This window comes from Pristis pectinata, chromosome 5 (assembly GCF_009764475.1).
Source record: "Pristis pectinata isolate sPriPec2 chromosome 5, sPriPec2.1.pri, whole genome shotgun sequence".
Taxonomy (NCBI): Eukaryota; Metazoa; Chordata; class Chondrichthyes; order Rhinopristiformes; family Pristidae; genus Pristis; species Pristis pectinata.
Window position 1 is genome coordinate 32,886,179 of NC_067409.1, and position 15,095 is coordinate 32,901,273.

Here is a 15,095-nt window from a genome sequence, read left to right on the forward strand (position 1 = left end):
GCTGTAACCTGTTATAAATGCTCAAAAGTGTACTTTTAAAGTACACATTTCAACAGTGCAGCCGATTTGCATGGTTGTAAAAACTTATTTCGATGAATAAAGCCTTTTTTGACCAAGGGGGAAACCAAGAAGTCACTCTTCATGTGTGTGAATCGTGTCTCTTTCTGATGGTGGTGTATAAAAATAACTAGACTCTGCCTATAAACAATGGTGAACCAGCCCACAATAATATGAAGTTAAACAAGCTACTAGTCTCTCTATTTAGAGTTAAAATTAATAAATAAGATTTGTTGACAAGTGAAATAGAAGCTGTTGATAAACAATTTTATCCAAACACAGATGGCATTTAGGCTTTAAAGCAACAACATTATGCTCTCTTTGTAATTAAAATGTTTGTAATTCAATTGAAATACAGCAACAGTATTTATCTGAATATATAAAACACTACAAGATTATGTTCTTTGTAATTCAAAATCACATTTGATTTGCCGTATTGGTGGAGTAGATATCTCGTTTGACAGTTGTATTTCAGCAACTATTTCACCCAGTTGAACCCATATGCAGAAAATATTTTGTAAGATGATTTATTTTATCTTAACATCTGAATGTAGCAAACTATTACTTCAAAACTATATTTTATGTCACTGCTCCAAATTATATTTAATTCAAGCTATGCTTAACGTCTCAAATGGGGAATTATATTTATCTGCGGAAATCACCTGCTATTGTAATTAGAACAATCAGTGTTGTTCTATGAAGGATGTTGCTGTCGCTGAGATCAAATCACTTACAATGGTCTTATATTTGATTAAAATGACAGGCAGCCACCTTGCTGTGTTGTCTCGCAGTTATCAACTCGGACATCTAGCCGTTGGATGAAAATCTATGTAAAACCTGTGTGTAGCTGTATAAATACATTGGTGTATTTTCCCTTATGTTTTAATCAAGCATTTTTAATCCTGTTATGATGCAACTTGGGTGATTAAAAAAAACACCAGCTCGCCATGTATAAACCCATGTGGAGGCAACCTGCCTTTCGTGTATTTAGAGATGGGCCTCGAAGAGCTTCCTTTCAGATTCAACCCCTTGTTCCTAAACAGCCTTGGATATACGACGTTTAGTGATGTGCAAGAGCGACCTGTCATTTTCTGTCAAATATTGATGGTGACAAAAACAACTGATGGCAGAATTAAGCAGCAAAAAATGGTTGTATAAAATGCAAGTAATGACAGTAATTGTTCAGTAATTTTATGAATTATAAGTGGAAATTGTTAAATACGTCTTCGTTGTTCTCATTTTCATTTTAGCCTTCACAATAATTCCCTAAATGCCTTGCGTGCCCCAAATGGACGGCCATTACATGTTATGCCCTCATGGTCCCTATAATCCAGTTTTATCCATTACATCAGCCAGCATAAATTTTAAAGCGATTTGATGATCAGTCCATTGTAGTATCCGTCAACGTATTAAATAATAGGGAAAATCATTTGTGCACAGCATTTTCTATATTTTCTGTTGTCTTGTGTAACATATTGTGCAAATCGTAATCCAGAATCCCTTTAAGACCAATCAATATATCAAAATGGTGATGAAGATTGTGTTGCAAAGATGACCTACACTTGAGCGAAGCACAACTATTATGAATAAGTCTGTGTTTTGACACATTTTATGATGCTGTGAGCCTAAGAATTCATACAGACCCAAACCGTTTAAGCTGAAGGCTAATAAAGAAGCATTAAAGATCTGCTTGTCGTCAGCAATAACTGCAATGATGCGTTGTCTGGTGCATTGACCATTAAATGAAGTTTGATTGTAGAAATAACTAGCGCCCTTTCATCGCTTCAGTAACCCATCGCCCCTTTCTGCTGTTTAGTACTGTTGCGCCACGAATAACGCTTCTGCTCCGTCCATTCTGCACTGGGTGGCACTAATTTTCAGACTTACTCTCGGATTGCTTAAAAGTTTGCATGTAGACCTTTTTCTGACGATTTATAGTCCGCTATGTTCGATTTTGCACTTTGAGACTAGTGCTTGGCAATTGTGCACAAAGCTTCATATATACCTAGTCAAAGCGCTCAACTGCCGTGCAAGGTCTTTTGCACGCTGCAGTCAGCAATCGAGTCCCTTTATTCTTAACTGCCTGGTCAGAAGAGCTTCAAGAAGCTTAAATTATTAAGATATTCAATCTTTGTGCCACGTCGTCTTTTCACCAGTGCAATAAAATATAAAGTTTAATATTGTTGCGGACGTCGTCAGAGCAGTTTTCAGATACCTGCTTCTCCAGTAGCGAGGTGGCCATTGTGAAAACGGATTTCTGAGAAAAGCACAGAATACGCTGCCTGCTTTCATCCAGTAGCAGAAAGAAACTTGTTAATTTTACTTTAATTTACTATATGCATGTACATATATAAAACAGGGGCCGTGCAGTACTATGAGATCCATGTTTAAGATCTTTATAGATGTTATGCTAATCTGCTGCATGAACTGCGAGGAAGTTCGCTAGTCTGATTATCTGAGGGGCTGTTGCTATACCATATTTATCACACGAAGATCTTTGTATGTGTTTGAGAGAAGGAATTGCACGTAGCATTTAAATTGTCCCTGCTGAAGACCATTTTCCTCTTTTGGAAACGTAACACGATTTTAAAATGTTTTTATTTAATTGTGTATGCATATTTTCTGGAATTAATCTTGATTATTAAAGTTATAAAGTTTCAGATAATACAGGTTCTCTCTTAATGAGTTCACTCAATGAGCATGGTTTTGAAGAATAGGAGGAAAAAGCATAACACTCAGCTAGTTGTAGATGTGCACCAAACATTACTGTCGTACGGTATGCTCAAGCAAGGTTGCTAATTCATTGGGCAGATAACAGTTAAGCAAGGAAATGTTATATGCACGACTACATACTTTTACAATTATATTCATTTTTGGGATATTCTACGATTTTTCCGCATCAAATTGTTAAACACGTGTTGATAAGTCAATAAAACAATGTACAAAAAATAAAATTCAATTTGTCTCCCTGAGAGCGCTTAATCTTGAGCTGCATTTGGTACGAACTCTACGCAAAACCTGGAAAGGTGATATTTCACCCAAGGATGAAATAAAATTTTTATTTCAAACAACATGATATTATTAGTATCTTATTAAAGAAAATTAGAACTTTGGACTGAAAGGAAAATGCGATTGATAGCCCTTGGTAAAAGAGAGGCCGTCTTTCTTCAAAAATATAGAATAAAATGTATAATGTCTCCATCAAATATTTTGCGTCTATAGCATAGTCTGACCTGCACAATATGGAAAGTCACGTTTAAACTATTAAGTTCATTTTCATCCGTATTTGTATCAACAACGTCGGAAGGCACAATAAATAAATGTATAAAATAACCCAGGTAGCTTGCGGCTGCTGGAGCGCTCTTTAGGATGATTTTTTTTCAGGGGAGGGGGGGAATATATTAAAGATTTGCATACTAACTGTATTTACTTCAGCAAGAGGGTGGGAGTATAAGGATATGCTAATTAGTGGGGGATTTTTGGAAGGGGGTGGAATATCAATTTTTATTGCATCACCTGTCAGTGGCATCCAATCAGAGCTGGCTTTAGGGGAATTAATTGATGAAGGTGTCTCCCGACGAGCTCACTTCACTCTGTCATCTTATTTGTGGGAGAAGCAGCGGCGGGAATAGCAGCTGCATTTCTCTCTCTCTCTCTCTCTCTCTCTCTCTCTCTCTCTTCATTCTCTCTTATATAGTAGAGTATATTCATGAGTATTTGGAATAATTAAAAGATTGCAGGTATAGCAATACGCATAACGTGGAAATTGCGCTGCATATGAATAACGTGATGCTGCTTTTTAATTTATATTTATATGTATTACAATACCATATGCTATGTATTAAATATAATCCCAAAGTTTTTTTTAAAATCAGCTGTATCAGAAAGAATAATTATATGTGTTTTCAAACAGGATGCCATGAGGAATGTCGAATTCCGCAGTCGATGTTTTTTTTCAGCGAATGTGGGACAGAATTTAGGTGTCGATATGGGAGACTTGGAATCGGGTTATGAAGAGGTGGATGGTGTGAGACTTGGTTATCTTATAATTAAGGGGAAACAAATGTTTGCGCTTTCCCAAGTATTCACTAATCTGCTGAAAAATATACCCAGGACAACCGTACACAAAAGGATGGACCATCTAAACGTGAAGAAACATCACTGCGATTTGGAAGAATTAAGAAAACTCAAGGCAATAAATTCTATTGCTTTTCATGCAGCTAAATGCACTCTAATTTCTCGGGAAGACGTGGAAGCCCTGTACACTTCTTGCAAAACCGAACGAGTTCTTAAGACCAAGAGGAGAAAAATAAATAGAACATTGTTATCCACGGAGCTCAAACAGGAGAAAGCCCCCACTGATCGCTACGCAAGTTTTTTGAAAGAGAACAAAGTTTGGTTGAGTTTGAATGGAAAGCCGCAGCCTTTGGCTGGAATTAGCAGGACTTTGCAAGGAGGCGGCAGCTCGCTACCGGCCTCCAATCTACCTCAATTCTACAGCAAATTTACCAGCCACAGTTACACAGAAATGGTCCGATCGCATTGTAAAACCCCTCAAAACTACGAAACCGCTGAAATATCAAGTAACTGTGTAGCATTTCACACAAATCACTCCTTATTTCGGAGCATGATTTGCCGACATCCCGTATTTTACCAATCCGCCATCGCCTATTACCCTAAGTCTCCAAATGCTACCGGGTTAACGTATTATTTCAGGCGCAAAAGTTCGTGTGAAATCACTCAGAAACATTTGGGGAGTTCAAGCACTGCCAAACGAGTCTTACTGGCGGCAGCTGCTCCTAAATCTTACAAAACTAAAGGAGGGGATCAGTGCTTGAATAAATTTCATCTTGCCAACGGACTGCATTGTAACCAGGGGCCCTTGCAAGAAAGCTGCAGCAGCGATTCCGAGTCCAGCTCCTTCTCTGATCGCGCAGACAACGACTCGGACTTTGGGTCGAGTTTGTCGAGTTCCAGCAACTCGGTTTCTTCGGACGAGGAAGAGGAGGACTCTGTGTCCGAATCCTCCGACGTAACCTCGGCCAGTGACGAAGACAGCTCGTCCGAATCTGATTCCAGCTCCGTTTCCAGCCAAGTTTCACTTCAAAGCATTCGATTCAGGCGCACCAGTTTCTCGGGCATCTGCAGTAAACCTCTTGTCTTAACGCAGCCGAGTTTCCACTACCAGTTCCAAGCCAAAAACAATAACGTGGTATATGAAACAGCCGGTAACGATCTCCTGGAAGGAAGAACTTCACATTGTAATTTAAAGTCCTCGACTGTTGTGAAGAGAAATGAGCAGAACTGGACTATTAAGTCACATAACGTGTGCTGCTCAACTGGCTATGGAAGTTGCGTGGCCGAGATAAATAACGATAGGATATCCGAGCTTCCATTCCCACATTCTGAAATTTCACAATATCTAAAGAGGACTGAATCGACAATTAACCGTGCTACAGAAGGGGGGCCTGCACCTAGCCCAAAGGGAAACACCGAGTTTCCACAACAAAGAACATTAACAGAGTCAACGAAATGCCTTGGAGCATCTATATCACACTGCGCAGAAGAAAACAATGTGACAATAGTTTCCGAGCCTCAAGACAATGATTCCCCATTAGCAGTAAATGTAGAGAAAGAATCGAAAATCAGCAATTTCATCGCACTGTCCTCGGCTTTCCAGAGTTTAAATGCGGACAGTAGTCAGGGGCCTGCCGTTCACATTCACAGTGACGATGCAGACAGGGGGAAAGCAATTATACACAATATTACAGTTAAACTGGAAGAAAATAGCTGCGAGGAAGAATATGGATATATGACTCAACACCCTAGAAAGAAACTCAAGTATGCGTGCAATGTATCGAAGCAAGCAGTAACCACTTTAAGTGAAAATAAAATGCGAGACTGTTTTTCGACGAAAGCAAAAGAAAGCTATGTGTGCACTGAAAAAGCTACCAATTCCCAAAACGCATCCAGACGAAGCGAAGACCTTCAAAGCACTTTAAACATTCCAGTATTAGAAGACTGCGAATTTCGAAATGGTGCAAGAATAAGAAGGAATTACAGAACTTTAGTGCTGGGGAAACAGCATACTTTGCAAAGCTCGTCAGTCAAAACAATTGTGAAATCAGAGAATCCGCGTCTTACAGGTAAAACAGATGTGCATGAAGGAACACTAGAAGAATTTGCTGGTACAAATAAACGTAAGCGAGTAGCCAATGGTGTAGCATCCACGTTGAAAAGGCCATTTAATTTCATGGCAAATTTTCCCTCTCCACCGTCACTAATTATTGGCAACGATGGGGATTTGTGCCCTGCGTATTCACTGAACTCTACTAAGGATCCCGAAGCACCTCAGAAGGCCCATCCTGTGTGGAAATGGCAGATGGGTGGTGCAGCAATACCTCTCCCGCCTAGCCATAAATTCAGACGATTTAACTTATGAAAGGGATATTTTGGATAAGAAAACTCTGCCTGTGCAAAAAAAAATTATATTAAAAAAGTACTTCCCTGGTTTCTTTGTCATGAACCACGACCGGATATTAAATCTCGACATACAGCAAAATTTCATATTGGAATAATGTTCTAGAAAACCGAAAACCTTTCGTGTGGATTATTCTTTTGATTTACCAACATCGCTATCTACTGACCGAGGCATTCCACAGTACACTTTTTGAACTACTGATGTCACTTTGAGGTTGTTTAACGGTTGTTTTCGAACAGTTAAAATAAAATTATTTCAATGTTCAAATTATAAGTCAATACCTCCACAAGGTTACTGCAAAATGTACGTCACAAGTCGACATAGTGAAATGTTAGAAAATGAGCCATTAAATGTATGCACTACAGTTTTAAATCGCAAATGACTTCATGTTTTGCCTGAGTGATTGATTATACTGTATGGGAACCGTAGCAAAGTATGAACGTGTGTTTAACTTAAAAAAAGAAGAATGTACCTTCATCTGAATCAATATGGCGGTCAGTCTATATAAAATAAGCTTTTATCTTGAAAGAGTCCCTATCATTGGTGTTTAGATAGATAAGCGCAAGCAGGTTACTGATTCAAAGCTTTGTTGTCTTTAGTTCTTAAACGTAAAATAATTGCTTTAAATGTTTACCTCTGGAACCCTGAGAATGGCTACAACATTAACCTTAGTTTTAGCGCTAACTTTGTACGTTATTGTATACAGATATCTAAGATAAAACAAAAGAAAATCACTAATCAAGGAGTGAATATAAAGCAGAATCAATCAGGTGAGGGCCCTTTACTTTTGCAAACTATCAGTTTTGAGCATTTAGTATGAAAGCAATGAACAAATAATACAGGCACATGGTTCATCATGCAACGTATAGCTTTTAGGCCTTACAAAATAGCAAGAAATTTAAATTCTGCACATGACGCAGATGTCAAACGTTCAGCGAAGACACCAGAAATAGTGCAAATGACAATCAGTTTACCAAACTTACATTTACACCAAAAGATAGAAACTCGAAAATGTAGATGCATTGCAAACATTTGGGTGAGACACCTATTTACTGTCTTCAGGGACTTCATTCAGAAAGTCTAGACAGAGCTTGCACTGTTAATATTACATAATTTAGCCTTGCATTGAAAAGTATGACAGACGATGTAGATGTCTCTTGATTACATTTGTTTCATTGTACAAGGATCTAATATGTTATTATTTCCACAATCCTTGACGTGTAAGGGGTAAATTCGCTTGGCATTTTAACTTAGGAATTACAATTGCTTGAATTGGCAAGCAGTATGTTAATTAGGTATTTTGCACATAATGAGGGCGTTTTAGGTCTCTGAAAAATGCAGAAGGTTGTTTAAAATGAAGATATTGTAAACTTTGTAAAAAAAACTGTATCAAAGGGATATACAAAAAGTTAACGCTGGAGGAAATGTGTTACGTTCGGGCATTGCACACATAAGTGTCCAGGTCTCTGAAAAGTGATAATAAGAAAATATTCTAGTGTTTGTGTATTTATTTTTTCATGATGCATAACCAGACTTGGCATTCTATGCACATTACAAAAAGAGATAACACGTGAATAACAGAAACTTAAAATGAAAGTTCTCATTTTATTTAGGTTGTCATCTGTGTAGGTACTTTTATTATGCACATTCAGATATCCATAGAAATGCTACACAAGTACTAGTCAGAATTTGTAGAATAAAAGTACACTGGCAACGAACTGCGCTGCTAAGCAGTGTCAGTGGATACTACTTTGAATCCCCCTATCACCACAAACCAGTCCCTTGTTATATCTCCCAAGGTCACTTGATATTCGAAACAGACAGTGGGTAATTTCAGCTTTCAATATACCGTCTATGCTTCTCATACTCTATTAATGTACACTGTTGAAGTAAAATGAAACGTTTTACTATATTGGACGAAGCAGAAGCTTTTAATATAACCTAACATAACACATAGCAATTTTATTCCTAATCCATGCACATGGAGAGAAATTTTCAACCAGCAAAACGCATGACACATTGCTTATTTAAGTTAATGTGCTGCTAACTGTAGAGCACTTTGCCATTGCTGACATATGTGACTTATTAGCAGTCTATGTTGCAATGATTTATCCTAAGAGTCTTGGTTTTAAAAAGGTCGTTTTCATTGGTCAAACACTGATTAAAAAACATTTCAAATACAGTTAAATTAGCCAGGGAAAAACAGCCCACAAATTTTACTTCCTGTAAAATTACTATATTTTGTCTCATTTACCACAAGACACAATAATTATTTACTAGACAACCATAATTTAATGAATGAAGGTATCTCAACGTTTGTAAATACTAATTTGGTAGGTAATACAATGTTTTAAATATATTCATATGCGTGATGTAGTTAAATGCATTTTAATGTTGAAACAACGTAGCACAGGACCAACACTGAACAAACACTATTGTGGCAAGTATCTCGACTCTATTCCAAAAACGTAAAAAGCTGTAGTTGTCTTTTTCTATGCCATAAAAGTTTCTTTTCCTATTTTTCTGTTAATTCATTTTGGTCTGTTTTAAACATGTTTCATCTTTGTTTTAGCCCGGTTTTAACGTTGAGGTGGCTTTAAACCTCTGCAGTCAAGTCTGGTAAATTTTTGCATGAGGTTCTCACAATAGGGGTTTAGTGAACTGACAGTTTCAAAACAAGCTGCTTCCCTCCAGATGCTTGGGTTTCTCCTCACACCATCCTTCGTATTTAATTCTCTCCTGCGCATACCTTAGTTTGCAATGTAAAGATTGCAACAGCTGTGTTTGCAAACAAAGGCCATTTTCAGGGTCAGTGCCACTTATTTTATAGTTACTAAAACTGTTATGATCTGCGAAACTGCAAAACCTATGTTTCATGACAAATAAAGTGAATAGGCTACATTGTTTAGTTGGTTTGCTGAAGTAATTACGTGTTAATGTAAGGATTTTCTTTCATATAATTATTTATATATATTGTATGTATAAATATATCTATGTGAATGTATAAGTATATTTATTTATACATATGTGTATATATCACGAATATAATATGCGAATATATAAATTGCGTTCAACTAATTGATGATAATTATCCAAAACAAGCTGTTGAAATGAATTAAACCACAGCCCTGGATATTTTCTTATATCCTGTAGGAAATGCTTAAAATTTCCGCCATATTGCTCCACTGATCCCAAGGTCTTTGTTGTTATTCAGTTAGAACTAGTGTTTACTGAATTTGTGACTACCTCATTAGTTTAGGCGGAACAGATCTTCCTTTTAGTGTGATTTATAACGTACGCTCCTCTGACATTTTAGTGCACAATATTAAGCAGCAGCATGCTAAGGAATAAACTAGAATTAAACTCCATTAAAGATGGCGAATCTGTGTGTGGTTAGCAATTTGCCCTCTCTTTTCTGCAGTTCACATGTTAATTTCGCTGTTAAGGAGGGTTGTCCAGTTGCCTTTTGTGTTGTTAGCTTGCTGCTCCAAAAGCCCCGCAAAACAGAGCAAATTAAAGTAAATCACAGCAATCTAAGTATCAGCAGATGCTCCGGATTCCTCCTGATCGAAGTTAATGATATTCGACAGTTAATAATACCGATTAAAAAAAATCTCTCAATCTTGCCGTTTCAAACTCTTTTTTAAAAATCTTCCAATGGGTTTCTAAGATTATAAGCATTATAATCAAAATAGAATCACTGAATGATGTGAATGGTGCCACGATATCCATTTAAAACATTTAGATCAGATAAAAATGTGTTTGTAACAACAATACACTTTGATTTAAAAGACACAGTATCGGAATGTTGTGGATGGAGTTTGGTTAAAAATGAGAGATGAGTGGCGGTACAGCTAGAATGCGTGTGCGCCCCTGAAACCTAGTTTACTTATAAAGCGTGTGAAATTACGCACTGCTCTCCTAAAGACTGGATAATTTATCGTAAATAGTCAGCTCTTTGTAAACGACTTTATTATGTTGTTTCTTGTTAATTGTTGAGAGAATCCCTATTGTTAGGTGTGAATAGGTTTATGGGCTAACCTGGTCATTGCTGCAATCAAGAGACAGTAAATGCTCGCCGTGGCGACCGTGGCGTGTCTTTTTTAAAAGAAGAGGCTTCAGGATCCTGTTCACACACAAAAAAATATTAGTTGCATTGATTCGCAGGGTTGTCATGCTTAAGATGCAAAAACATTATATTTGCATTTTTAAAAATACCAGAGTACCGTGGCCTGAACCTGTTTTAAAATGTCTCTTGATATACCATGTTGGTATATTACCAAATAAACAAAAAAAACTTTGCAGTATAGATTTTCTTCGGAATTACCAAATTTGTGATACCACGTTCCTTCTTCAAAGCAGTTAACCCGTCTTGGATTTCAAGTCAAAAGGCAGACTTAAACTTACATGCTAACACTTACTGCTCAGAAAAGGTCGACAGAATCAGATGATTGAATACAAACCACTGCTTGTCTCCACAGAAAATGATGTGATTGGGTTATGATATGAAGTGAATTTTCTGTTTGGAGATTAAAAATAGAAAAGTTGGGTTCTGGAGACGGCCTACAAACGTACTATTTATGGATTCAAAGGCAATCCATCAATAAACATTTGTGAAGCATTTCGCAATCAATCAGACGAATCGTTGTACTATCAAATTATCGATTTTATTGGAATCTCACGGTTTAATCTTTAACGCCGCTTCTTCATTGTCTTAGCTTTAAGAGGCAGTTTGGAGCCTCGAGTATCGCAGGTTAAATTTATAGTGTTTTTGAATCCCCAATTTTGAGAACAAACAGGCTAGTTTCATTAATCTGCGATCGGTATTCCCAGAGACAGCAAAGGACCCAGCAGGGGAACAGACGCTAGTGACACGTGGGGTCGGGATATTTTCCAAAAGTGGAGGCGTGTTGTTAATTCTTTACTTCCAGCGGGCCTTTAACTGCAGTATCTGTGGTGTAGTTTTGCGTTTTCAATACTTTATTTTAAATAATGTAATACAGATGATGGAACTATTCAATGGCGGTACGAGATTACGAAATTACGATAAAATCAATAATTTGTTATTAATCCAATGTTTTATAATACATACAAGAAGGATTATATATATATAGTTTTAACTAGTAGTGAGTGAGTTAGGGCTACAAGAGGAAGCAGGGATAAAGTGAATCAATTTGTTAGGAAAAATTGTAATGACCCTTTTGTAAAAATATATATAATCTCAATCTCTGCAGAACCCGAAAACTTTCTTTATACTGGAAGCATCTGTTACTTACACTTCTCACAATTAGTATATAATGTACAGTTTACGACTCTGGCAAAACTATTACAGTCTTTTGTTGAATGGAGGCATTGTTTCTGTAAAATGGTTTAGGTCATAATGAAACGTCCGTTTTAGACGTGAGAAAAATATTGCAGTTTATCATGAAACATTTCGTGTTCTGTGCAATCACTCAGCACATATTCGCCTTTGCCTCTGTACCAGTTTGTTATCTTCACCATTGGAAATCTTTTAACTGTAACCGGAAGAATGCAGCATTGTCTATACTGGTTTACTTGGTGCAAGTGAAAAGGTTAAACCAAGTTTCAATAGAAGGTAAAATAAACTGTTCAGAAAATGTGTTCGGGCCGGTTCTCCAAAAAAACTCCTTTAAAGCTCTGTTCGATCTTATCGGCGCCAGTTCTCAGTAACAAAACGATAGAAAGTTTCAATGACTGGTAAGCCACTCGCACAGGAAGCCAGATCCACTGGAACTTTCCAAAGTTTTCTTGACTTCGATGGAATTAATTGCAGAATGGCAAGTTTTTTTAAGGTCTTTTTTAAAATCAAATGTGAGTTTTAAAAATCTAAAAACCCCTTGATTTAGTCTGATGGCTAGCAATCAAAGAAGCCACGATCTTCTATAATTGCCAATCCATCCTTAATAACATACACTAGCTATATCTTCTGTAAAATCTGCTTTGTCTGTTTATTTTATTACATTAGGTTCCACGGAGCACGAATGTCCGTTGTTCATTCTTTTCAAGAAATAGGCTCAAACAGCATAAATATCCAACCTCTGAATTGAAACTTTGCGGGATTCTGCAAAAGTAAATATTAAGGTAATTCGGTTTTGAGCTACCGCTAAACGTAAAGTAAAAATCGCATAATAGCACAGAGATCAAACAACTCGCATGTTATAAACGTCTAAAATAAAGGATATATTACATTTTACGTATTCTCAAAAGCTAATTAAACTGTAGTAATAAAAAAGCTGCCTTTTAAACTATGAAAACAAGAAAGTGGTATCAGGGGGACGGGGGGAGGGGTAGTAATCACAGAAGAGGGAACACAAAAAAAACCTTCCAATGAATTGGAAAGATAACGGTGGAATCCAAGGAGAGCCCGGGCAAAATCAAGGGAATCGTGCTGATTTTATATTCCCGCTCAAAGTTTCCCCGTTGATTTTAATTGTATGATATTGTTAACATGTATTTGTGACATTGCGTGATATTTCTCTTTTAATCTTTAAACTTTGAGGCGACAGTTTGTGTTACAATATGTTGATTTGCGAGATACAACTACAGTGTATATGTTTAGTAATTTGTCAGCCATAATAAACATTTTTGTATTTCATGGTAACATTCACCTATTACAAAGAATACATTACGTGTACACAGTGATGTGAAGATCAGATGGGGACATATAAGTACAAATTAATTTTTACTTTACAACATGTCGCTATCAATCACCAGACTTTGTTTTGCAGTCACTAGTTCCAGTTTCTAACCAAAGACCTGACTATAGGATCTAAGACAAATTGAGGCGATTAAACTGTTCCAACTAAGGATGAAAATAAGATTTTACGCACCTATCATTTGTACTATGTATGGCAGGGATAATCTCGTTTACGACTGACTGGTGCTCCCAGTTTGTGAACGGCCAAAGGTTAGAACTGAATGTTCGACTATATGTAAAAAATACTCCTTTGTACTGAAAAAAAATAGGAGATTTAAGTTTCATCCACAATTAAAGGTTTAAGAGAAACCACCGGCTCTCTCCAAATCTCAGTGGTTAGAACAAACAAACTGGATCTACATCAGTGGTTTCCTCTTTGTTCTGACTCTACATCGAACAGCTGCTTTGGCTAACTCTGCACTTCCACTTGATGTTAGGCGTTAAAGTACTAAACATCGATCCAATTTTATTCTAACATGGAACAAAACTAAATAGAGAACGTGTTTTAATTGTCTCAATGATTGAAAAAAAACCTGCATTTTTCTCTGTTTAGGGAAATAAGAAAGCAAGCAGGTTGGTTTTCGAGTACGCTCGGTTGATGCCCCCACCAACCACCCCACCCCGCCCCCTCCATGCACTGATAAACATAACATTCTGGATGAGAAAAAGGCATTGGGCCATCTGAGTTCACACCTTTCCAAATGTCGTGGTACGAATATTTTGCACGGTCCTTGAAATGTGAATATTCTGTACAGCATAAATAATCGCAGGTAAAACCGGCGAGAGAGAGAGAGAGAGAGAGAGAGAGAGAGAGATGACATATATTTCTGGTCACCAGCCTCTAACCGGTAGTCATAAATTGTGATATCTTGTATCAAGAAACGATGTGAACCCAAATTAAGCATAAATGAAAATGCACAAATGGTCACATAAATATTTTGGAGTTCAACTTATATTGTAAACACGCGCTGGATTGTTTCACGTTTTTCATTGTTACATTTTCGGGAAAATAAAATATTTTGACGAGTAAAATATTGTACCTAAACTATCTTGCAATACTTTGCTAATTTGAGGAGCAAGAACGTTTGTCGAGAATCCACTTTCATTTATCAGATGCCAGGCAAGGTTAAAGTAAAGCGTCTCAAGCGATTCCCTTTGGAGTTTGGAGAAATGGAAAGATTAACATTTGTTTTTGGAAGCAATCCCAATGAATGGGATTAGGAAAATAGTAATAATATTTCCTGTTTTGCGTACATAGAGATTTGTGACAAAGAAGAGTATTCAAATTGGAAGCTAAAGCCGAAAATTAAATTGGAATGACCTTTCTCTGTAACCCGCTATAGTCAATGTCAATTAATATAATTGCACAGCAAAACGTGGAACTTTTTGCCTATTTATACTTTTCATCTGTATATTCATTAAATATCAAGCTTAAAATGTATGCGTCTTTTTGCAGTCTATATTTTCCCCAACCAAAAATGGAAAAACTTAGTTTTGCAATGAGAAGTGCAAAATATTCATGGATTCACCTGTCGTCATAATCAGAAACCAAGGTGACTCAGAATTCACGGCGAATGAAACAAAAACAGCACTTAAGATTCAATGGTGTGTGTGCTGAAATTTAATAAACTCGAATGGTGAAATAAACCAAGATTTCCCGCCGTGATAACTAGAATTATAACTTCTTAAACTTTAATACAAATACTCACATGGTAATTAAATGTGGATGTCCCTTTTACGTTGTTTTGAATATCGATCTATTTACAGAAAAGAAAAACGCTTCTAGTACCTGTATGTTCTGACTATCGGATCTTACTTTCAAATGAAGAAATAGATTAA

At 36.9% G+C, this 15,095-nt stretch overlaps 1 protein-coding gene across 1 annotated transcript; it reads left to right on the plus strand.

Moving 5' to 3' along the window:
• Window positions 1–2,685: 2,685 nt before the first annotated feature.
• skida1 (SKI/DACH domain containing 1) lies at window positions 2,686–6,867 on the plus strand. Its single transcript, XM_052016451.1, has one exon. The coding sequence runs from the start codon at window positions 3,872–3,874 to the stop codon at window positions 6,497–6,499; it is 2,628 nt and encodes an 875-aa protein (XP_051872411.1). The 5' UTR covers window positions 2,686–3,871; the 3' UTR covers window positions 6,500–6,867.
• The last annotated feature ends 8,228 nt before the right edge of the window (window positions 6,868–15,095 follow it).

What these genes read in the sequence shown, in the direction of transcription:
- skida1 (XM_052016451.1), top strand. Translation starts at nt 3,872, where the DNA reads ATGTATTACAATACCATATGCTATGTATTAAATATAATCCCAAAGTTT.